This window comes from Carcharodon carcharias, chromosome 2, assembly GCF_017639515.1.
Source record: "Carcharodon carcharias isolate sCarCar2 chromosome 2, sCarCar2.pri, whole genome shotgun sequence".
Classification (NCBI taxonomy): Eukaryota; Metazoa; Chordata; class Chondrichthyes; order Lamniformes; family Lamnidae; genus Carcharodon; species Carcharodon carcharias.
Window position 1 is genome coordinate 161,901,803 of NC_054468.1, and position 26,146 is coordinate 161,927,948.

The 26,146-nt window shown below is 46.6% G+C and overlaps 1 protein-coding gene across 5 annotated transcripts in view; it reads left to right on the top strand.

The window, feature by feature from the left end:
- The window catches only part of si:ch211-130h14.4, a 201,878-nt gene that overhangs the window by 19,140 nt on the left and 156,592 nt on the right, over positions 1 to 26,146 (top strand). For all 5 annotated transcript variants that reach the window (XM_041180101.1, XM_041180133.1, XM_041180115.1 and 2 more), the window contains exon 3: positions 19,711 to 19,836. In XM_041180101.1, the coding sequence (XP_041036035.1) occupies positions 19,711 to 19,836 (126 nt within the window). The remainder of the gene's footprint in view (positions 1 to 19,710; positions 19,837 to 26,146) is intronic.

Genomic DNA, 26,146 nt, shown 5'->3' on the forward strand with positions numbered 1-26,146 from the left:
AACACCCATTGATCATTACCCTTTGTTTCCTGTCACTAAGCCAATTTTGGATCCAACTTCCCACCTTCCCCTGTATCCCATGGGATCTCACTTTTCTAACCAGTCTACCATGTGGGACCTTGTCAACATGCCTTGCTAAAATCCATGTATACAACATCCACTGCACTGACCTCATCAATCCTCCTTGTTCATTCATCAAAAAAATTGATTACATTAGTAAGACACAATCTTCCCCTAATAAAACCATGCTGACTGTTCCTGATTAGTCTGTGCCTTTCTAAGTGACAGTTTATCCTGCCTATCAGAATTGATTTTAATAATTTGCCCACCACCAAAGTCAGACTGAATAGCCTATAATTTTCTGGCCTATCCCTTGCACCCTTTTTAAATATTGGTACAACGTTTACAGACCTCCAATCCTCTGGTATCTCACCTGTATCTACTGAGGATTAGAAAATGATCACTGGCTTCCTTCAACAGCCTGGGATACAATTCGCCTGCCCTGGTGATTTATCCATCTTCAAGGAACTTCCTTGCTCATTATGCTTTTGTATTTAATATTTCACCCCCCTCCTCTTTAACTAGAATGTCTGCATCATCCCTCTCCCTAGTGAAGACAGTGATCAAGTACTTATGAGAACTTTGCCCATATCTTCAGCATCAAGTTACCATGTACATCACTGTTCAGCCCTACCCTTTCTTTAGTTATTCTCTTGCTCTTAATGTACTGGTAAAACATCTTTGGGTTTTCTTTGATTGTACCTGCCAATATTTTTTTTAATCCTCTCTTTGCTTCCCTAATTTCTGTTTTTACTTCACCCCTGTACTTTCTATACTCCTCTAGGCTTTCCACAGTATCAAGCTTTTTGTGACTGTCATAAACTTTCATTTTCTGCTTTATCTTGTGCCTGTATGCTTCTGGATAACCAGGGGTTGGGGTCTAGATTTGGCAGCACTGCCCTTTTTCTTTGTGGGGAAATGTCTACACTGTGCCCGTAGAATCTCACTTTTGAATGCCTCCCATTGATTTGACACTGTTTTCCTTACCAGTAGCTGTATTGAGTCCACTTTCATCAGTTCAACTCTCAGCTTTGTAAAGCTTGTCGTTCTCCAGTTTAGAACTTTTACTCCTCTTTGTCTTTGCCCTTTTCCATAATGATGCTAAATCTAACTGTATCATGGTCACTGTCTCCAAAATGGTCCTGCACTGCTACTTCACCGCTTGCCTAGCTTCATTTCCTAAGACTAAATCTAGAATTGCAGCCCCTCTCATTGAGCTTGTTATTTGCTGGCTGAGAAAGTTCTCTTGAATGCAGTTCAAAAATGTTCTACCCTTTGTGCTCTTTACACTGTCCATATCCCAATTGATATTAGGGCAGTTGAAGTCCCAACTGTTACTGCCCTATAATTTTTGCACTCAGAAATCCACCTACATATTGGCACTTTAACTCCCTTCCACTATTTGGGGGTCTATAGTACAGTTCTAGCAGTGTGGCTGCGCCTTTTTATTTCTGAGCTCAACCCATATGGCCTCATTTGATGCCTCATTTAGTATATCATCCCTCCTCACAGCTGTAATTGATAATAACAATAACGCTTTCTTCTCCCACCCTCTATCCAGCCTGAAAGCTATATATCCAGGGATGTTGAACTGCCATTTTTGCCCCTCTTCAAGCCAAGTTTCCGTTATAGCAATGGTATCATGCTGCCATGAGTATCTGTGCCCTCGGCTCATTGGCTTTATTTGCTATACTCCTTGACTTTGCATTATACTTCTTAACACTGCGAAATTTCTGCGCTATACATTTTTAACCTGTGCTTCTTCAGTCTTTCAGAGTCACTCACTAATTCTCCATCTCCCATTCCCTGCTCTGAATATGGCTTCAGGTTCCCATTCCCCTGCCAATCTAGTAAACATTCCCCACCACTGCCAACAGCAGCAGCAAATCTCCCTGCGAGGATATTCGTCCCAGTCCTGTACAGGCGAAGACTATCTGGCTTGTACAGATCCCACCTCCCCCAAAACCAGTCCCAATGCCCCAAAAATCTGATGTTTTCCCTGCTACACGAGCTTTCGAGCCATGTGTTCAATGGCTCAGTTCTCCTATATTCACTAGCACTTGGGACTGGGTATAATCCTGAAATTACTGCTCTTGAGGTCCTGCTTTTCAATCTCCTTCTGAGCTCTCTAAAATCTGCTTTCAGGACCCCATCCCCTTTCCTGCCTAAGTCATTGGTACCAACGTGGACCAAGACCTCTGGCTGATCACCCTTGCCAAGAAGAATATCCCGCAGCCACACCAAGACATCCTTGAGCCTGGCAGCAGGGAGAAAAAATACCATGCTGGAGTCACATCTACTGCTACAGAAACACCTGTCTGTTCCCCTAACTAATGTATCCACTATCACTACTGCCCTTCCTTTCTCCTTCCTCCCCTCCTGTCTTGCCAAGCCACTTGTGGTGACACCAATTTGGATCTGACTGCACTCCTCTGAGGAAGCAATGCCCTCTCCATGGAAATTAGTGAGCAGGAACCCAGGGTCCCTGCCCTACCTGCCTTGTTCTCTTGGGCTGCCTGGCAGTCACCAATTCCCTTTCTGACTCCTAAGTTGTGGTGTGGCCACCTCTCTGAACGTGCTAACCATGTAGCTCTCAGCCTCGTGGATGCGCCACAGCGACTCCAGCGACCGCTCGAGCTCCGAAGCCTGGAGCTCAAGTTTCTGCAGCGGGTGACACTTCCTGCTCATGTGGTCATCTAGGACATTTGGAGGCATCTAGGACATTTGGAGACATTGGAGGCGTTCACGGCTTCCAACATATTACAGGACACATATTCCACATGACCGAGATGTCCTGCCATGGCTTCAATTTACTTCCCTTATGTTAACTTTATTTTATTTTGGTTTATTTATACTACTTCATTTTACCTGACCTTGACTTAACTTTACTTCCTTATTGCTTGTGCTTCTTACTTAAATCAAAGTAGCTCCTTCTTTTAAAAGGACTACATTCTTCTAATTTTCAGCTACTTGAAGACCTTTGCAAACAACAATTTCCTCACCAACCAATGAACTTATGTTTCTCCTGTGATATCACTCTTGGGTGTTTTCAAACCCAGCCCTCTTGTGCAGCTTTTCAATTCCTGGGGCCGAATTTTACGTCCCAACATTATTGCACACTCGCACAATATTTCATTCAGTGGGCGCAGGTAAGAGTCAGAAGCACACCCACTGATAATTAAGAGGGCAATTAAGTCCATTAACAGTGCAATTGTCTGTGATTTTTCATGGCCCATCCAAACTTTACGATTGATGGATGGGTGAATCGGCCAGGCGGCCTTTGTATTTTTCATCAAACCTCATCCAAGGGCATCTCCATTAGGAAATAGAATAAAAATAAATTCTTGGGGACGGCATTTTTATGAGGTATGCTTTCAGGTGCTTGATTGTGATGCATGAACATTTGTTGCAGCTTCTTACACCTTTATTTCATTACTTTAAGGTCTGCAGTTCCCTGAGGTAGCTACCTGCCTTCAGGGAGCGCTCTCGCAGCGCCCACCTGTGGCTGTGGTGACATTATTGCCCCACCCCAGCAGCACTGAGCTTTTCAGCACACATTTCACGCTGGGTAGCTTTAATTGGCCAGCCAGTGATAAATCACAGTCAGGGGCCAATCACGGTTGGCAGTCCATTTCCCAGCCACTCCCAGACCCACCAAGGCTGAAATCCAGACTCTGGTCTCCAGGAGGCTGAGAAAGATAGAGAAAGAAAAGAAAAACACCTCCCCACCAAACTCCCTTACTTACCAAACTCACAGTAATTCTATCCTGTACCTGTTGCACTCTGTAACAGTGCACGTTACTCTCTCTTATTTATACTACTGAGATTCAAATGAGTCTCCTATCTGGCAGTTACAGAGCCAGATTAGGCCAGTTACTTAATTTGCTGCTCTCACCTGCCCTCCAGCTTGATTAATCCTGCCCAAGCTTCTATGAAATGTAAAGAAAACAGTATATTTAAGTTAAATGTTAAATTTCAAGCAAGCAGTACTAGATTTTATAAAAGATTAACCATTGAAATTTAAAATTTCACTCCCTTACTTACCAAACTTGCAGTAATTCCACTCCGTACCAGCTGCACTCCATTGTTGAAAGATTTTAAATAGTACAAAGTAACTAATTTACTAGGAAACTAGGAACTGGTTCAGCATCATTTTTTGAATTCATTTTCAGTGATTTTAAAATCAGGTTCCTCACGGGTGGACGACACACACTTATTAAAATGCTTATTTTTGTGCAAAACCCAATTTTGGTTGTATAAATAAAACTGGACCAGGTTATAACTCTTAAATATATTAAGGCTTTTTTTAATGAATTATTATGTTTTTATTTAATAAATAATTATGTTCTATTACACTATCAATTGTGCTAATTAATGGAAGATTTTGGCCCAAATCTACCAGTCTCGGGATTGTTGCTGAAAGGTTGTAGGTCAGGACCCTGCTGGAGTCCTGATGTACACAACCTATTACTCCCGACCACTTGACTACTCCTCCGACGGCCCGACTAACACTCGCAACCACCTGATAATCCTCCAACCATCCGACAAATGCCCCAGCACTACCCAGCTAGCCTCCCCATCCGACTACTCACACATTCACTCATGAATTCACTCAACCATCCGCATATTCACTCACCTACTAACTCATTCACTCACTCTCTCACCTACTTACCCAGTCAATCACCCATTCACCCACTCACTCACCCACTCAGCTATTCATCCACCAACGCAGCCATTCACCCACTCACCCACTAACTCAGTCATTCACCCATTCACCCATTCACTCACCCACTCACCCAACCACTCACCCACTCATTCACTCACCCACTCACTTACCCAGTCACTCACCAACTCACCCATTCACCCAGTCACTCAGCCACTACCCACTAGCCCCAGTCACTCACCCACTCACACCCATTTTCCAGTCACTCACCCACTCAATCACCCACTCATCCACTCAATCACCCACTCACCCACTCACTCACTCACTCACTCACTCACTCACTCACTCACTCACTCACCCACTCACTCACCCACTCACCAATCCACTCACTTACCCAGTCACTCACCCACTCACCCATTCACCAGTCACTCAGCCACTACCCACTAACCCAGTCACTCACCCACTCACTCACACACTCATCCGCTCACTCACCCATTCATCCAGTCACTTAGCCATTCACTCACCCATCCACCCGTTCATCCAGTCACTCACCTACCTACCCAGCCACTCAACCAATCACTGACCCACTAACCCAGTCACTCACCCATAACCCAGTCACTCACCCACTCACTCATCCACTCACTCAGTCACTCACCCACTCAACCAATCACTCACCCACTAACTCAGTCACACACCCACTCACTCACCCACTCACTCACCCCCCAGCTATTCACCCACTCACTCACCCAGTCATTTATCCAATCCCTCACCCACTCACCCATTCATCCACTCAACATAGCCACTCACCCATTCACCCAATCACTTACCTACTCACCCAGTCATTCAGTCACTCATCCAGTCATTAACTGAGAGCTCCATCAAGAGCTGGAAGAGGCTAGCAAAGGAAGATGTTGCAATTTTTTTCATGTTTCCTTGTGGGCGAGGATGAACTCTGTTATTCTGAGACCCATAAGAAAACCTTGAGCCTTCCCTGTCTAAGATGTTTGCACTATCCTCACCACCACCATCCCCCCAACACCACCCACCCCACACCACCAGCCACCCCCCACCACACCCACATCCCCCCCACGCCCCCCATCGCATAACTGTGATTGCCTGCCGAACCCTCTGATCAACTAGTATAAGTGTCAGTGACTGTTACCGTGGATCCTTGGTGGTGCCCTCCAATTGCTCAAAATGCCAACGCCTCCATAGAATGTTCTTCTCCCTGGGGTCAGGGATTGCACTACCATTTCGAATCAGAAGCACCTTGGAATTGGACCCTCCTGGAGTTGGGATCGCACCCTCTCCCTCACCCAAGTTGCCATCAGTAGCTGAAGGCTCCCTAACAAAGGCTGTTGTGGCCTGCTCAGGGGCACTCCCTACCCGATTGTCAGTGAGGCTGACTTCCAGGCAGGGACCCTGACAAAGAACAAAATCAAACACCACAAGATTTAAAGCTCCACAATATACAAGGAAATTTGAAACTCTGCCCCCACTACACCCCAAATGCCCCCAAATCCTCCCCCCACTGCCACAGCCTACTCAACCTGCTCCTGTCAATATTAAAAATAAGTTTTAATTATCTCAATTTTGTTAGCTGCTTTCTTTTCCACCGATTTTGTCTCTTATCCTCTTTTCTATTTACATTACAATTTGTTTCCTTGTTGATCTTTCCCCTCCGGGAAAGCATTGTTTTGCAGGCACCAGTCTCTGTTTGATACCTAAGGTAAGAGCAAAAAACAGCGGATGCTGGAAATCCAAACCAAAAATTAAAATACCTGGAAAAACTCAGCAGGTTTGGCAGCATCTGCAGAGAGGAACACAGTTAACATTTCGAGGCCATATGACTCTTCAACAGACCTGCTGAGTTTTTCCAGGTACTTTTATTTTTGTTTCAGTTTGATACCTGTTTTTTTCGGACAATGAGTGTTGACAAGCTACTTGACCTTGCAGACCACATGGCTGAATCCAGATTATTCACAATTCCAGGCAAACTCTAGCTATTTTATTTAAGTTATTTTTGGCTTCTAATACATTCCCTCCCCGGTCGAGGAGCAGTCAGAAACTCATTGTACCTCAAGTATCCTAACTGAAACCAGCTAACTCTATACAAACCCAGCAATCACATGTGGACATTCTGGTTTATGTGGCTTAGTTGCTCATGAGATGAATTTGCTAAACCATATTTTGCTTTCTAACTAATCTATCAAAATCTAATTCTTTGTAGTTTTTAGAAAAATATAGGCCTGCAACTTAAGTGCTGCCCAGTGTCAGATTTGTGGGGTACCCAAAGATGTGCTGGGGAATCCCTCTGGCAAGTTCCCAGGCAAGCGTTTGCACGACAATTGCCCAGAAGTGCTAACTTCCTCTGGACAATTGCGCTGCGCTGCGCTGGGGAACCATCCGAAAATACGATTTACGTCACAAACTTCGGTTGGTTCCACCAGGGTTATTCTAATAGTTATCCCGAAAAAGTTAGAAGAATTAAAATCTCTTCTAACCTCTGGGTAATTATTGTAAAGGCCCAGACCGACCCCACGGTACTCCCCCACACCCCCTCCCCCTCCTCCCATCCACAAGAGTACCCCTCATCCCTCCCCTGACCCAGATTCCCCCACCATCCTCGAACCCCGCACCCCGACCTCGGACCACCCCGACCCTGACCTCGGACCACCTCGACCCCCGACTTCGGACCACCCCGACCCCCGACCTCAGACCACCCTGACCCCTGACCTCAGACCATCTGCCCCCGACCTCGAACTCCCCAACTCCTGACCTTGGACCCCCCCCCCCCCCCCCCCACCTCAGACCCCGGGCCACCCTCATACACCCCAGCCCACAAACCCTATCCACTTACCTCAGACACTTGCCTCCCCCGGCCCATCAATTTCCCTGGCTCTTTAAACTTACCTGTTTCACAGCAGCAAGTGATGTAAAAAAGGGGGTGCGGCCTCCTTGAATACGCTGGATTTACACTTCGCTGGGGCCTGCAAGGAGGCTTTCACTGCAGGCCCCGAGCAGCTCCGGCGAATGGCAATGGCCATACAATTTTCAAGACCAGGTAAGTAAGTATCTATTTCTTCTAATTTCAGCGGTCCAGCACTTTCCAACACTGGTCGGAAGTTACAGCCCACGATTTTTGATTTATTTAACACTGTCCCCCTTAACTCCTGGGGGTCCATTATCCACTTTAGCAGTCAGTACTACATCATTCACAGTTGATGGTAAATCATGAAATAAAGGTAAAGGAGCTCCTTCAATGCATGACTAATTTTGAAAAGACTAGGACAGGATCAGTACATCAGGAAGTAATGATTGAGCAATGCTAAACTTGGGTTTTAAAAGCCTCCTGATTTTAAGAGGAAGAGAAGACTGAGGAAAATGAGGAGTCGTGTAGTTTGACATCCTTTGGAAGAATTTGAATCAGTAACTGTGCTATGAATCAGTGAGGAAAGGAGGAGGAAGAAGATTGTGTGGCTTGCTGTATGGGGTGATGGTGGAGTAGTAGTAATGTCATGGGACTAGTAACCCTGAGGCCCTCACTAATTCTCTGAGGACACAGGTTCAAATCCCATCATGGCAGCTGGTGCAATTTAAAGTCAATTAATAGATCTGGGATATACAGCTAGTCTCAGTAATGGTAACCATGAAGCTATTATTCAATATTGTTAAAAACCCATCTAGTTCACAAATGCCCTTTAGGGAAGCAAATCTGCCAGTCTGGCCTCCATGTGACTTCAGATTGATAGCAATGTGTTGACTCTTAAATGCCCCTGACGAGCCATGTGGCTCAAGGGCAATTATAGATGGGCAGCAAATGCTGGTCTTGTCAGCAATGCCCACCACATCCCATGAAAAAAACTTGAAGTTTTAAAGAAGCTAGAGAGGAAAAATATAAAGAAATACTGGTTCCCAATAGCAAATAAATTTTTTAAAATTTAATTAATAACATGTCAAACCATCCCACTCCTGACCTTGGATTCCCCAACTCCTGACCTTGGAGCCCCCCAACACTGCCCCCCACCACCCCTGCACCCCTGCACCACCCCCCCCCCCCCACAGCCACCCCCCTCCCCCACCCCACCACTTTGGACTACTGGTTAAATGCTTTATAACATTTTATGAACCTTTATTTTTAATTTTGAAAAATGTTCATCCAGCGTGCACTCACATACATGCTCAAAGTTCGCGCTTGTCCTTCCCTGGATGGGTTCCCAACCACACCTGCCGAGCCCGCCGGATGAGAGAAAATCCTTTCCCAATGTGTTTAGAGTATAAATTTTGAATGAAAGTACTTCCTGTAGAAGATGGGACAAGTGCAATTAAAGCAAGCTTGGAGCCTATTACACTTGAAATTTTGGGGCCATTTTGTCTTAAGAGCTAACAGCCAAAAAGGTAAGGTAATAAAATGCTGGGCTTTAGGGAGTGCCAGAAAACCTCAAAAAATGGCAGTGGAAAAAATGATCCATATTTGTTTGATAACATCAGAATAAAAGGGATAGAGCGATAAAAGAGCAGGTGGGCTTATGTAGCTTAAGAACTGGAGACATGATGTCTGCAATGCTTGCAAGAAAAATGGCAGTGCAGAGAGTTAGAGCTAAATTACTTTAATAGCATTCATGAACCCTGAAAGGTTGCAAAACCCATTTATTTCATCAGATCAAAGAAGAAATTGTAAATGAAGGATAATTAATCTAAAGGCCAGTTTGAGTACAGCCCAGGGCAGGCTACATCATTATGGAATTGGGTGGAGCTTAGGGAGGTTTCTGGTTTCAATTTATCCGGATGTTTGCTGAGAGAGTTAGTTGCAGTTTGAACCTGACGCAGTTTGCGGGACTCACTAAAAGAAGTTAGCCAAAGAAAACGACTGATAGACCTGCACTGTAAGCAGAACTAACATCATCATTGACCGTGTGGAACGTAAGTGAGGCTTAATCTCAGTTTGAATCTTGTGAGGGAACAGAAGCTGGAAGATTTACCTAGCTTGAAGCTAGTGGAAGAATCTACAGTGGGCCTCAGTGTCTTATTGCAAAAGAAAGTAATCAGCTGCATTAGCTTGGAAGTAATCAAAAATAACCAGAACAATGAAGGGACTATGGCATCCAAATTAAGAGATGGTAAATGGAGGTTTAACTCTGAGATAGCTGGAGCTGATGGAAATTATCCTTAATACTGAGGCATATTTATGACCCCGACATAAGTAAATAGCTTTCAGGTTGATGTGTCTTATAAGAGAAATCTTGGGGGAATTAAGCCTGAATGTGTAACATGTGTAGTTATGAACCATATTGCTAAGTTAATACTACTTGTTTTATTTAATTCTTTCATATGCAATAAAATTCATGCTAAAAAATGTGAAACTTTGTGGCGTAGTTCTACTGGTTAAAATGAGATGTTCAGATTTCTTTTTAAATGTGAATGGTGCCTAACATCGTAAAACCATCTGATCGACTCCCATCTGAATAGCCACCTCACTTTATCTGGGGACATAGGAATAGATGTAGGCCAATCAGCACAATGAACTTCTCCCTCCATTCAATTAGATTGTGGTTGACCCGTAGCACAACTTCATTAACCTTGATATTCTTACCAAATAAAAACCTGTCAATCCCAATCTTGAACATTTCAATTGACCCAGCATCCACAGCATTTTGGAATGCAGATTGAGCTTCAGACAGACCAAAACTTCCTCCTCTGTCCAACATCTGACATTAGAGGGGGAGGATGTTCAGACAAAAATCTCAAGCCAAACGTCATGTCAAGATCTGACAGAGTCATGTGATTCCTGGGAACCTATTTCATCGATTTTAAACATCATTGTGACTGGAAAAGCACCGAGTGAGAGTGTTCCAGTGCCCTGACTGTGGAAAGAGCTTTTCCCAGTTACACAGCCTGAAAAATCACAGCATTTTGGCTGCGAGAATTCAAGATTTCCTCTTGCCTTTGTTTGAAATTAGATCATCCTTCATCCTTTTAAATGCAAGAGAAAGCAACCTAAGTTTATGTAGCCTGGCTTCATAATTTAACCATTTAAATTCTGATATAATTCTGATGAACCTACATGATATATTGTCACCCATCCACACTGCCACCCCCCATCAAAGCCATTGCATCTTCCCTAAGATTTTGTGACCAAAACTGAAGGCAAGGCATCAGATTTGTGTCTGTGGCTCGAAAGCAGAACAACCCCGTTCTGAGAAAAATCTAGAGTGATGTCACAGGAAAACAGGCAGCTGATAGATTCAAGGTTTTTGCAGTCTGTACAGATGAAAGCAGGAATTTACCTGGCAGCTGGAGAGGTGGCGGAGCTTTGTGGAACCAGTCCGGAGGAGGTGCGTGTAAACTGGGGATGAGGCTCGAGGCCTACAGTTACCTGGCAGTCGGAGAGGCAGACCAGTCAGCTGCTTGGATTGGCACACACTGAGTTTAAAGGAAGAATGAAAAACAACCAACAGCGGCATCACAGCAAAGTCATGAGTTGATTGGTTGAGGCGTATCTACCATAAGAATTTGTGTGCAAAAAGTTAGATTAATTCACTACTTTTAGGAAAGGTGTGTAAATAGCTGCATTTTAGAAGAGTGTAACATTTTACATAACATTTGAGAACCTACCTTATAGGCACAGGAGAAGGAGCTGGCTGGTGAGTAAAGGTGAGTAATTCTACTTTCTAGTCTCGTTTGTAGTAAATAGTCCAAAAGTATGATTAACGTATGAGAGGGCAGCTCAGCCACGTGGAATGTACATACTGTGGCATATGGGTGTTGTGGATGCTTCATGTGGCCCAGACCAAACACATGTGCAGGAGGTGTCATCAGCTGCAGACACTTGGGCTCCAAGTTTCAGAACCCTAGTGAGAGCTGAAGTCACACTGGTATATCCCCAAAGCTGAGAACTATGTAGATAGCATTTTTAAGGAGGTGGCCACTATTGTTATATAACATTAAGAGAGAATATGCCAATGAGTAAGTAGTCAGGATGTAAAACATGTGACCAGTACATATTGTTCAGAGTAACTTTCAGTTTAGTCAGCAGCATGTGGTGTGAAGGAGTTGCAGATGCACTTTTCTGTTAACAATAGCTGTTGAGGTCCTTATGGTAAGTCTGCCTGATGAGCAATCCTGTTCTACATCTTCAAATAAACAGAACCTACATTTAGTTTACTAGTTGTGTGTGACATTAGTAAGTTCGTATGAAGCAAACATAGAAATACAACAGCCACACCATACATTAGGAACATGAATGCAAGAGGGAATGGGTGACTGGCAGATAGTCTAGGGGTATCACGCAGGTAGCGCAGGAGTCCCCAGAGTCTATCTCACCCATGAACCGGTTATCCATTTTGGGGCAGAATCATCCTAGATTTGCACTAAGTGTGGGAGCGGGTTGGAAAAAGGACATTTGACCTGCTGACTGCAATGGCGGCTTATCATGCTGTATCCTCCCAATCCTGCCTCATTAATTATGCCGTTTCGATGGCGGGCAGTCTCTCATTCGCCTGTCACACCATCTGCTTCAACACGCCATATTTAAATATAGCCCCAGGCACACCTCTCAGCACTTCAAAACCAGGACTACTGCATGAAGACATGGCCCCGAAGGGCAAGAGGACTGCAGCCCCCCAGTTTAATTTTGCATCCCTTGATCACCTTTTGGATGCAGTGCAGGCCTGTCATGATGTCCTCTACCCCTGCTGTGGGCAAAGGCTAGCAGGCAAGGTCACCAATCCAGCATGGGAGATAGCAGCAGAGGTGGTGAGCACCAATACCCTACAAAAGAGGACAGCCACCCTGTGCCGCTACAGGATAAATGGCCTCATCGGTTCTGCCAGGGTAAGTCACCCTTCTCATCACTCTCAACTCACATACTCACAAACCCATCACACATCCACAGGGATCTCACACCTCAAGTGACACCACCACTAACTCTCACACACACCCTCACATCTCCATCAGGTTCATATTCTCTCAAGCTCATGCCCCCATCTCGTCCATCATGCCCCCATCTCACCACACAGACATTCCACACAGGGCCATGTGTCCTGCTCACACTCTGCATCTGTTTTCATGCAGGAGAAGGGAGAGGTCCCAGACCAGAGGTGGATTGGCCTACAGTAGGCCCCTCATTCACTTTGAGGAGCAAGCCATCGTGCTGACTGGTGAGGACATGGACCGTGCCTGTGGCAATGGTGATGTCAGCGGGGAACAGTCACACGAGGCTCCTGCACTACATCACCCTCTCTCAATGCAACTGTGAGTGCTCTCTCTCCTGCTTTTGACTCTGCTGCCATGCACTAATTATCTCTACTTTGGTGCACAGAGAGCTCTGCCAAATGAACGACACCCTCAGCCAGCCAGTCCCTCAGCTCCACCTAGGTCCTCACCTCCAGTCAAGAGGACACCACCTCCATTGACAAGTTGGAAATAAGCAGCCCAGAAAACCTGTCATAGCACTTACCCACACCCTCTACCAGCACAGAGACACACACCTCAGTGGGACCTAGGTCTAGAGCAGGCTCGGGTTCACAACCTGGTGGTCACCGAACAGACACGTGTCCGCAGCAGCAGGAGGCAGGTTCAGCTGAGCTCCCTGACATTTGGAGGACTGCTGGGGAAGAGGCATCTGTGAGGCCTGAGTGAGATGATGAGCGTCTGGATTTGACCTTCCTACACATCGTGGAGAGTCAGCAGAAGGCGTGGAAACATCATGCAGAGCTGTTGGAAGCCCTCGACAGAGTGACATGAGCGTTGGAGGAGTGCGTCTGCCTGCTCTCTTATGAAGTGTTGCCTACATGTGCGTGTATGGAGGTCATGGGAATGATGGTGATCACCATGGAGACCCTGGTCCAGCAGAATGTGGAGAAGCGTACAGACCTGCACTCCGTAGTGGTAGCCATGGGTGAGTTCCTCCAGTAACAATGCGAAAGGGAAAGGGGGCACCTCATCATCCTCCCCGATGCTCAAGGAGTCAGGTCAGGGCCCACAGGCACCTGAAGGGAGGAGGAGCATCAGCTGGGCACCCCTGGGTCATCTACTCAAGAATTTCAGAGCCTTCCCTCTCCCTCTAAGTCCCTTTTACCTGTGAGCCCCTCAATCTCGTCCTCTGTAACTGCAGAGGGAGCAGCCGGCCCACAGGAGGACAGCCAAAGCAAGCCGGGGCCCCCAAGGCCTCAGTTCTCCAGAGGACCCATGCCAAAGTCATCAGAGGCTGCAGGGCCAAACATTGCACAGGCTTGCACAGGCTGTCTCCACCCCTGCTGCAGATGTCAGAGCAGCACCTGGATGTATAAGGCGTTCAAAAGTTAAGAAATTCTGATCACTGTTGGTTGTATGGGTGAACACATTTTGTCACTTTACAATCGGAAAATGTATTCACTTTCACTGAATAATTTGTGATGGTGTCTTTCAGCTTCATTGACCTGCTTCGTGAATCCTCCCACTGCATTCCCACCGCCTTCCCCCCTGCCCCCCAGCAGTTCAGCTGCACGCAGCCAGACCACAAGTGATTCTGGAGGGAGAAGTGTGTATGTGGCAGGGGCTTTCTGAGCCTCCTGCAAGCAATTTCCCACGTATGTGGATCCTTCCTGCATCACATTCATCTCACTGTCCTGAGCATTTTCAATGCTGCCTGCTGGGGTTCTCTTTCAGTTTAGCTTTCAATTTAGCCAGCACAGTGCATCTAACATGGTTCCTCAAGTCCCTTGTCTTTTTCCCTCCCCCAGTCACCCATTTCCTTTCTCCCATCACTGTCAACCTCCCTGGCATCACCTTCCACCTCCCCACTCTCACCTACCAGCCACAACCCTTTTCTTTCAGGATGTCCAGGAGAACATGCATGTTCCCTTCCTTCCCGAAAATCTCACCCCCATCCAAGTTAACCTTCCTCTTCCCATCCCCAGGGTCCGTGTCTGCCTCCGAGGCCCCATCCTACCCTCGCCATCCCTTGTACTGATACTGTCGCACCCTCACCCCCTCACCCTACCACCTCACTCTGTCTTTGGTCATTCTCACCATTCCCCCCTACCACGCCCACCCTCAGTTCATTCCACAGAAGGCAGCTATGGACACACTAGAGCCCTCCCTTGCATGTTTACCTGGTCATCCTCTTGTCCAGAATCCTTCAACTCTTGTAACTCCTTACCCCCTTTGAATTCCTTCCCCTCTTGGAACTCCTTCGCACTCCCCTGGCCTCCCCACCAGAGTCAAGATGTGTTCTGCACCAGTTTGTTTTCCCACCAATCTGCTCAGATGTGACATGCAGAAGTTGGGACTTACCACCAAGGCCTTGCTCACATCACCGACGTCCAAGGAGCAGAAGATGCTGGAGCTCGATAGCAACGGGATCCTGGAGGAACATCCATGGCATGCTGGGTGGATTCTCATAGACATGGTTTTGCAATGGATGATCCAGCATGGGGGGCTGATTCCGGTGGGTTGGGCTTATAATGATATGCGATGTATTACAATGAGGTTCCCAACGTCTGACGACAGGAAATGCGGCCTGCCACTGACAGGCAGAGCGGATGATTGCAAACTGGTTTCAAGGCATTGTGAAACCAATTTTTGGCCTTCTTGCCACATTATCCGCTCACACCGCTAAACACGCCTGACCCCAGCGGGCACAGAAAATTCCACGCTTAGATTCTGGTGAGGACAATGGTTCCTCAGAGGAGAGGATATACCCAGCTCTGCCCACACAGCAGTGTGCTTCACAAATATCCCCCTATTATTATTTTGTTATATTCATTCATGGGATGAGTGCGTCACTGGCTAGGCCAGCAATTTTTTCCCATCCCTGGTTGCCCTTAATAAAGCAACAATAAACAAATGGTGATATGTTTCCAAGTCAGGATGATGAGTGGTTTTGAGGGAAATTTGCAGGCTGTGGCGTTCCTATGTGTCTGCTGCCCTTGTCCTTCTAGATGGTGGTGGTCGTGGGTTTGGAAGGTGCTGTCTAAGGAGCCTTGTTGAGTTCCTGCAATGCATTTTGTAGATGGTACACATTACTGCTACTGTGCGTCGATGGTGGAGGGTGTGAATATTTGTGGATGGGATACCAATCAAGCGAGTTGCTTTGTCTTGGTTGGTGTCAAGCTTCTTGAATGATGTTGGAGCTGCACTCAGCCAGTCAAGTGGGAAGTATTACATCACACTCTTGACTTATGCCTTGTAGATGGTGGACAGTCTTTGGGGAGTCAGAAGGTGAGTTACTCATCACAGATTTTTGATTATATGCCATTTAGAAATACACTAGTTACAAGTGTCGGTAAACATCCAGGCACAACAATTATGGTTGATTTGCAATCTAACTCCTGATGCCCATCTCTGCCCTATATTCCTTAATATCATTGGCTAACAAAATTTTGAAATTAGTAATTGATCTTGTGTCAATTGTGGAAGAGAGTTCCAAACTTCTACCACCCTTTGTAGAAGAAGTGTTACCTAATTTCACTCCTGAAAAGTCTGGTTCTAATGCCTCCGTAATACCCTCCAACCACCAAAAATAGTATGTATTCCCCTTAATATCTTGAAAGCTTCAATCAAATAGCCCATTAATTTTCTAAATTTCACAGAATACATCCCTTAGGGAAGAATTTTGCCCTTGGCAGGCAGGCTCGGCGGGAGTGGGCAGAGGCAGAGTGGAAGCCAGTCGCTGCCCGCGATCGGGGCTGGACCATGATTTCACGCTGTTGGGCCAATTAAGGCTGCCAAGCGTGAAATGTGATTGGCAGCGCTCAGCGCTCAGCGCTGCCTGTGCGGGTGGCAGGTGAGGAGGGCAAGGGGGTCAAGTGCGAGCTTCGCGCATGCGCACAAGTGCGTGCTTCATAATCTCCCTGAGACACAGAGCTGTCTCAGGGAGATGAAGTGTTTTTTTAAAAAAAATAAAGATTTGAAAATTGTAATAAAACATGTTCCCCTCATGTGACTCTGTCACATGAGCAAAGTTTTTATTTTTATTTGCTTTTGGAAACCTCACCCGCCCGTACATGAGGTTTCCAAAAAACCACAAAAGCCACTTGGCCTTTCTGCCTGCCCGCCCAATGTAAGGTTGGACAGGCAGCGAAAAATTTAAGTTAATTAATTGTTTAGTGGCCTTAGCCACAATTTAAGTTAATTGTTGGCACGTGCCCACCGACCAAACTATCACCCGACTGTTCGCTGACGTCGGTAGGCACGGCCAACGTCAACATGCATCATTTCACACTTGAGCAGGTCAGGGGCACGCCCCCCCAGCTGAGCTAAAAATTTTGCCCCGAGTTTTTGTAAACTCTCCTTGTAGTCAAGGTATTGTTCTGGTAAATCTCCCTCCAAGGCCAATTTATCCTTCCTAATCTGTGATACCCAGAGCTGCTCACAGTGCTCTAGGTGTGGTCTAACCAGTGCTTTGTATAGCTGAAGCACGATTTCTACCCCTTTGTCATCTATTCCTCTAAATTCCTCTAAAAATCATCATTCCATTAGTCTTTTTGATTATACCCATACATGTTCATGATGTTTTAATTATCTGAATCCCCAAGTCCCTTTGAACCTCCACTGTTTCTAACTTTTCACCATTTAGAAAGCACCCTCTACTCTCCAGTTTTGGTCCAAAATGGGTGACTTCACATCTGTTCACATTAAAATCCATTTGCCATGGATTCTTCCATTTCCTTAATCTATTAATATTTCTTCGTAATTTTACACTTCCATTTATCCTGTTTTCGATGCCATCTATTTCTGTATCTTTTGATATGTGGCTTCTTATACAATCAGCTAATTTGAAGGACATTGAATTTTGGACATTCTCCCTCCTGAGTTATTTTTAAAAGATAACAAGATTAATTTGAGGCTGTGAATATACCATTCTTCAAGAAACCATGGGTCAACAGAGATGTCCAGTGAGGAACACCTGGACAGGGAAGAGATGCTTATATATCTAACTTAACAAAGAATTGCTGTTGCCGGGTTAAAGACTCTTGCTGATTGGTTAAAAACACCTGACCTGAGAGAAGTTTTCTATGAACATTTAATTCTTTGACTCTCAGTCAGAGAGGATGTGTGATTTAGAAGCAGGCTGTAAGCAGAAAGCTCTTTCTCTCTCTCTGCCTTGCCTTTGTGTTACATGTGCTGTAGAGTAAGTTAAACTTTCATCAGAAATGTCTCATCAGAATAGCTCATCTGTTTTTTTTTGGAAGTTCGCAAAGTTGTGATAAGTAAGAGTCATCAAGGACAATTTCACCAAAAATCCATCTGAAAGAACTTTGAGATCTATTGTTACTAGAATTCTGTTAGATCAACATCATTGAGATCGAATTTTATCCTTTTTTAAAAGAAATATTCCCATACTCCAGCCTCTGCAGGGGCTGTGTTTGATTTGTCCTGTTTTGTGTTTGTGTGTAAGTGTATGGGTTTCGAATATCTTTTTTTGAAAAAGGGGAAAATCATTACACTTCTAAACTAGGACTTGTATGTCAACCAGTTTTTAAACTTGTTTTAATGAATAAGTTGGTTTTACAACAAATCAATTATTTTTTGTGTTTACTGAAATAAGCCTAGTGAGAGTCTTTTTATGCTGGGAATAGCAGTGTCAAAGTTAAATAATTGGTCAGTGCCCATTCTGGGTCAGTCTGTCTCTCTCTCTCTTTCAGTGCCGGCTCTGGGTCATTCTCTGTCTCTTAGTGCCCACCCTGGATCAGTCTCTCTCTCTCATTGCCCACTCTGGGTCAATCTCTCTCTCTCTCTCTCTCTCTCTGCCTGATCTGGTTCAGTCTCTCTCACCCAGTTTTGTAGGTGAATTATATATTTAAACTATTGTTGCGACCTGTGGAGAAGTGGGGCTAGAATTAACTGCGCACTCCTCCCATCACGATCCACGACTTAAGAATACAGTGAATAGTAGAAGCCCCAAGACAGATCCTTGTAGGGCACCACTAGTCTCAGCCTCCCAGTTAGAGTACAGGTCCATATCCATACTCTCTGTCTCCTTCTGCTCAGCTAATTTTCTAACCAGATCAATAATTTGCCTTCAATTCCATGTACTTCAACTTTAGCCAACAGTGTTTTATGAGAGAGTTTATCAAATGCCTTCTGGAAGTCCACATAATTAAATGCATATACAACCCCTGTCTACTACTTTAGTCACTTGTTCAAAAAATTCAATCAGATTTGTTAGCATGATGTACTCAGAGGAAACAGTAAAGAGCCCCAAGTTTTTCTGTAGCAGAAGTAGCTTCACTGGTTGCTTAAAAAAAAGCCAGGCTGACATCACTTATCATGATCAATACAACATTTGCAATCTACTTGTAACAAGAATATTGTACTAAGATCAAAATGTTAGGATTTTTTGAAGTACATAGCCAAAATGAATAGTACCTATTGTAATGGATGATGATCATACTAGAACACAAAATCACATGTATTAGGAGAAGGAGTAGGCCATTCAACCTCTCGAGCCTGCTCCACCATTTGATAGGTTGATCTGATTGTGGGCTCAATTCCACTTTCCTAACTGCCCTCATAACCCTTGACTCCTCCATTACCCTTGACTCTCCCTTGTTGATCAAAAATCTAACTAATTCAACCTTGAATATATTCAATGACTCAGCCTCCCATGTTCCCTGGGGTAGAGAATTCTACAGACTAATGACCCTCTGAGAGAAAGAAAATTCTACTCATCTCAGTCTTAAATTGGAAACCCCTAATTTTAAAAATGTATCACCCTGTTCTCGACTCCCCACAAGGGGAAACATCTCTCAGCATCCACCTTGGCAAGTCCCCCCTGGATCTTATATGTTTCAATAAGATCACCATTCATTCTTCTAAACTCCAATTGGTATAGGCCCAACCTGTTCAGCCTGATGATAGATGATAACATTTTGTTGTCGCCATATATTAGACTCTAGCCTATAAATATGCCCTTTTTATTTGAAAACATGTACTGAACATTCTTTTAGCAAACCGCTTACTTCCTGTTCAGTTTAACGTTGGGTGTTCTATGTTTTTTGCAGTGTGACAGAGGTCAAAAGAACAGGCAGCAAAAGACTGGAGAGCCAGGCAAGCATAGAAAACTCACTCCATTGAATGAGGATGAAGAGGATCGGAAAATGAAAACAAGGAAGGCCTGCCAGGAACAGGTAGACATCTACAGTACTTGTTAATCTGGCCTTGTAGAACAATTGGACTGGAGGGGGGGGGAAATTACTGGGGCATATTTTTCTGATCTGCAAAATCATGAGCAGCTTAAAAGTGCCAAAATTTGTGATTAAGTGCTTCTGTCCTGCCAAGGGGAAAATCTGCCCCCAACAAAATTGAACACTTATGAGGGAAATCCATTTGATGTATACTGCTAGCAGGTTAGGTACCCTAATTGTGTATACTGCATGGAAATGATCTGTTACTATCATCCTCAGCATTCACAGCCAACAATATAATTCAGTGCTGTTATCTTATATAGTTCCAAAGCAGTGCTTACAGTATATTTGTCTCACCTGCACCTTTAAGTAACCATTAGCTACTCCAAAGATGGTGGTGCAGTTTTGATGCCAGAGAGAGCCAGAACAATGTGTGTGACTAATGCAATCACAACTTTAAGCAGCAGTCGATTAATGCAAATTGAATCAAGTATGTTTAACAAAAGATGTTTATTAAACTTCTGAATGGAAATGAATAAGCCTTTTAAGCTATACTGCTGATCTAGCAAAGCACTGTGAAGAGTATTAAACAACATTAGTATTGCTATAAAAAGAGTCATGCTGCTAAAGCTGTTCAAATTGCACTCGTCAGGATGGACCCAAGAATGCCAAATTTCAAAGGGAGCAACAATTTATACTGCATGAGAAAGGGTGCTGATTGGTTGGCAATCAACTCTGATTGGTCGATCTGTTGCCATAGCGAATGCAGCAGATTGCTACTGCTCCCCCCCAGGCTTTTGTTTATTTTATAAAAGATGCAATGCCTTGACATATTCCTTTTGTGTGCAGAGGGCAGGTCCCTGCATATGAGTGTATGTAGCTTCTAGCTGGTATAAGTGGGCCACATTGTGAGCCCGACTGATAATCTTAAATTGGTTGTTAGTATAATTCTTAGCAAACTCACAGCATTCAGCATGTGCTGTCTAATTGTGGAAACACATTTAACATTAGACATTATGTTCTGAGTTTCACAGGCATGGGCTGGTTGAGTACAGTCAGTACTCTGCCTATTATGAATAGTTGAAAGGATGTGGAACAGAATTTTCCATTTGACGGGTGGGTCCAACCAACTCGGCGGTGGGCGGGCAGCCGGTTGCTGCCGCCGAAACAGGCCGCACCACCATTTTCCGCGGGCCGGTCAATTAAGGCCCGCCTAGCGGGTTAGCAACTCCCGTGGAGAACAGGAAAATAGTCGCGGGGCGGACGGTTTCAGACCGCCGGTTCAAATGGGGAACCGACAGCCTGTATAAAGAGTGGTCAGGCAGCCTGCTTGAGGCAGTGCACCATGGCCACTTGTGGAGTGAGGGAGGGAGGTGCGAGTGGACAACAGCATGAGCAGGAGGAGGGGGGGCGCAGGCCGCAGGAGAGGCCAGCAGGGGGCCACTGTGTCCCTCGATTCTCCGATGCATGCCTTGCTGGCCTCCTCCAAGAGGTTTACAGCCGTCAGCATGTGTTGTATCCGGAGGATGGGAGGAGGAGGGCCCCCCTTGTCACCAGTCAGGCGTGGGAGGAGGTTGGTGACGCTGTGAGTGCTCATGATGATGTGCGGCGCACAGGCACTCAGTGCTGCCAAAGATTCAATGAGTTGTTGTGCTCTGGAAGGGTGAGTACCATGTCGGCCTTGGCCTTTTGACCCAGAAGGCAGGCTTAGCCTTTGAGCCCACCCCACCGTGTCTTGCTGTCGTTACTGCATAGGGCACCTGGTGCATGCTGGGTGGGCAAACAGATAGTGACCATGCTTACATCAGCCTTAGTGGTTGAGGAGAAAATGGGTTCTCCCCACACCATATGTTGGTGTTTATGGCATTTGAGTAGTCTGGGGCAAACTGCAGGGGAGGCCGCTAGACACATACTTAGAACTCCAACAAATGTCAGATTGATGGCGATGAGATGGTGCAGGGGGTGCCTTAATGTGTTGTGGCCAAGTGCCATCTGCTGGCCTAGTTGCACCTCCTTGCCCTGGGTGCTAAGACCCGTGTGCCATTCAAAGTGATGGACACCGAATATGTCCAAGGTGGCCATTGGGGGAGGGGATTGGGAGCAGCTGTACTATCTTATGGGGACTGATCACTGGTAGTGTGGACAGGAGCTGCTGGAGGCCTCAGATGGGCCTCTGTGGTTGGGGTGCAGCGTGTGCGTGTAGAGTACATGAGCGATCAGTCCCAACAAACCCTCTTCTCTGTTCTGCAGGTAAAAAGTAACCACAATGCCCGGGAGTGCCAGAGGATTGGAGGTGGGGCACGCCCTGCTCCAGTGCCTCACAACATTTGAGGAGCAGGCCATGGAGCTGGGCAGGAGGCTGGAGGCAGGAGGCCAGGGCGGCCGGGGGCGGTGAGGCTGGGGTCCAGCAGGCAGGTATTTGAGGTCCACAGTCCCATCCACTCTGTGTGCCCACCATCCAAACCACTGATGGTTGCTGCAATTGTTAATGCTGAAACAATGATCATTCACAGACCGAGACATTCTGACGTCTGCGTCATACACAAAGGTCCCTCATCCCCTTGAGGATTCGCGTCTCCATCACCTTCCAAAGTCACTTATCTCATTTGTGACCACTATCCCCATGGCCTAACATGTGATGGCATCGCTGCTGCACAGCCAAAGAGTTATTTCATCTTAGGGGGTTTGGGACCTCCAGCACCCTTTCAGCCAGTGCGCCCCACATTACTCTGTCCAGAAGGTCCTCAGCACCTCAGCTGTGAACCTCATGGTACTCAACTTAGATAAATACCACCACGTTACTCATCCCTGCACCAAGGGGAAATGTTCCCTTCTGCCCACCCAGTCTATGCCCCTCCTAACGGCATGAAGGTCAATAATGTGACCTCTCAATCTCCTGTGATCCACGGCAAATGTTGCAAGTGTTTGTGATGTTTCCTCAGCCCCGCAACTATCCAGGCCAGAATGCATCCAGGTCAGGTACCTCTGCACTCTCCCCATTCTTATGGTTCATAACATGCCATGTGGCATTCCTGAGGCCATCTGACCAGCCTGTCTGCATGTACGTTTAATGGTTGGGCCTTCTCTTGACTCTTTTCCGCCCCACCAATGTTCGTCTCCTTAGGGTCTTGAAGGGTGAGCGACTTATGAGGCTGGGAGGGAAAGGGATGAAAACTTTAACTGACTGAATGCTAACTGATGCACTGTCCTTGTTGTTAATTTCAGCATCACCACCACATGGCCGCGCCCAGAGACACCGCAGCCCCCCCTCCACACCTGAGGCCCAACAAGTGCAACTTGCGGCGCATCATTTCAGCCAGCCAGGCACCAGTGCAGACACACACACATCGGTGGGGATTTTACCATTGGCTAGTGTCCCGGGTCACAGTGGAGAGGGCACTTCACAATCGCTGGAGGAGATGGTAGGGGCAGAGAGTGCCGATGGCGCCTACAGCTGGAGGGCTGCAGGGGACGAGGCACATGCTGAGTCCGGCACTGATGACATGACTCTGGAGTTGTCACCAATGCAGCAGCTGCAGGAAAGGCGGCAGGAAGTGCGTTTGCATCTGGCAGGGTTGCATGAGGGTATGCTTCAGTTGGTTTCTGCAATGGAGGAGTCCAGGCAGAGTGCACGTGAAGCCATGAACCTCAGGGCAGAGCTTCAGGCTTCCTCCGCTGAGAGATTGGCGACTCTCATGGAGAGGGGGGTTGATCGGATGGGAAATCTTCTGATTGAGTTACGCGCTGACCTGCAAGCCCTCACAGCGGTACTGGCCACTGGTGATCATTCCCAATGTGGGAGATGTTGTGGACACCAAGCATCGGCACTCAGTGCCCATGCATCTGCAGTGAGCAGGGAGGTCCAATGGGACCTCACGTCGATGCAGCAGCTGCCTGTCGTCGCTGCGAGCTCCTGTCAGGGTGCTCCGGATGAGGGCAGAAGCTCCTCCGCTCCTCTGCCAGTTAACGTTGCTTCCATTGAGCCTGTGACAACTGGGGAGGTACCAGTTCTGGAACCGGCCACTCCCTCCCAGGCGGTGCCATCACAGGCTACACGGGCCAGAGGATGCCCGCCAAGGTCATCTAGGCCAATAGGACAGCAGAGTCAGCAGGCTGTCTCACAAGCCACTCCGAGCGATGGGGCAACACCTAGACGTAACACCCGCAAATGAAAGCATAAGGCACGTTAAGCACTCAACAGGTATGTCACTGGTGATTTTGTGTTGGCCTTAGAATAGGGAACAAAATTCTTATGTTTGCAACGGAGACGTTTCTGTTATATTTTGGACATAATAAAGTCCACTTTTCTGACCATGACTGAGGTTGTTTCCTTTGTGCTGCATTTTTCTTTTCCACAGACATATCATGAGTGTTTGAGTGGACATTGATCTTTCTGTACTAAGCGCTTAGTTGCAGCTGATAAGGTGGAAGACGTAGCACCTAAGTGCCATGTGTGGAAGCGCCAGGCAATGCAGGTCCTGCTGATCCATGTGTGCGGAGCTAGCTGAAGGTTCTTTGGATTAAATTGCTCCTTGGTGTAGCAGTGGGTCAGCGTGCTGGCCCTTATCATCGCCCTGTGCTTCCTCATCCTCTGAGGCACTGCTGGATTCATCATGTGCAGGCTCATCCAGGGAGTCAAGGTCTCCATCGTCAACTGCATCCCCCTCTTTCCAGCGCAAGATTGTGCAGGGCGCAGCATGCTACCACTATCAGAGAGACGTGATCTGGGTGGTACTGGAGTGTGCCCCCTGAGCTGTCCAGGAAACGGAAGTGCTTCTTGACAAGACCGATGGCTCTATCCACCACAGCCCTTGTGGTGTCCTGGCTCCTATTGTACCACTGCTCAGCTTCTGTTCTTGGATGGTGGAGAGGCGTCATGAGCCACCTTGGCAGACAATAGCCCTTGTCACCCAGCAGCCAACCATCTAGCCAAGCCGGAGCACTGAAGAGCCTGGCACCTGGGAGTGTCTGAGGATGTAGGTGTCGTGGGAGCTGCCTGGGTACCTTGCACAGACTTGTAGAATCAGCATCCTGTGTCACACACTATCTGCATGTTCATGGAGTGGAAGCCTTTCCTGTTGATGAAGGCACCGGGCTCACCTGCTGGTGCCTTGATGGCCACATGTGTACATTCTATAGCACCCTGGACATGGGGGAACCCAGCAATGGCCGTGAAGCATCTGGCTCGCTGTGTCTGACTTGCCTGGTCACAGCGGAAGTGGATGAAGGTGGATACCCGTCTGAACAGAGCATCTGTAACCTGCTTGACACAAGTGTGGACAGCTGATTGGGAGACACCGCAAAGATCACCCACCAAGCACTGGAAGGAGCCAGAGGCATAGAAGTGGAGGCCAACTGTGAGCTTCAGAGCTGCTGGCATGGGGTGTCCTTGTGCCTGAGCCTTGCCTCCCAAAGGTGGCTCCCTTGGAGGCTGATTGTCCAGTCCTGACTTCCTCCTTATTCTATCCCTCCCTTCCTCCTCAGAGGAGCTGCCTCCAGTGGACCTGAAGTTTGCATGGGTCCCTCAAAATCCTCAACAATTGGTAAATTAAGGACCTTAACAAGGCCTTTTATTAATGGCAGGCGCACATCCCGCTGCTGTGCGCGCCCACCGACCGAAATATCGCGATGCCGCGCGCTGACGTCAGGACACTCGCATGAAGTCAACGCGCGACATTTTAATTGCTGACATGCGGGCTCCACCACCTGCACGTCAGCCAGAAAATTCTGCCCGTGCTGTTTGATATGATTCAGCAGTCATTGGGAAATATTGCCTACATACCTGGCATTGCAGCCGAAATAGATTTCATATATTGGTGTGTTAGGCAGATCACCTTTGTTGGCTTGACTGCAGCATCCTGTTAGTGGAAAATACCATTTGTGTTGGTACTGTAGAGTAGCAGCGTGAAATGACTAGCTTCACCTGTTGCTCAAATTTTTGAGACATCTTAGTCTTCTGGGGCACTTTTCAGGTTGCGTGATACACAGCGAGCAATGACCTTATCAGAGTAGCCATCATCCTGCAGGATAGCTTTGATGCATCCTATTTCAGCTGCAAGCTTGCATGATGCACAAGTGGCTTGGGCCTTATTTATGAGATTGCCAATAAGTGCAATTTTAAAGCAAGTGGAAATGTAGGGATCCCAACGCATATATTGACCAGTGAATAGGCTTGCAGTAGACAGTAGTTCAGAACCCATGAACTAGCAGGTACAAGAAAGGGAGCTCATCAGACTGCTCCATTTCAAAGGTAAATTGCGAACAGGATGAAGTGCATTAATGTGTGTAAGGAAATTCTTACATGCAATTACAG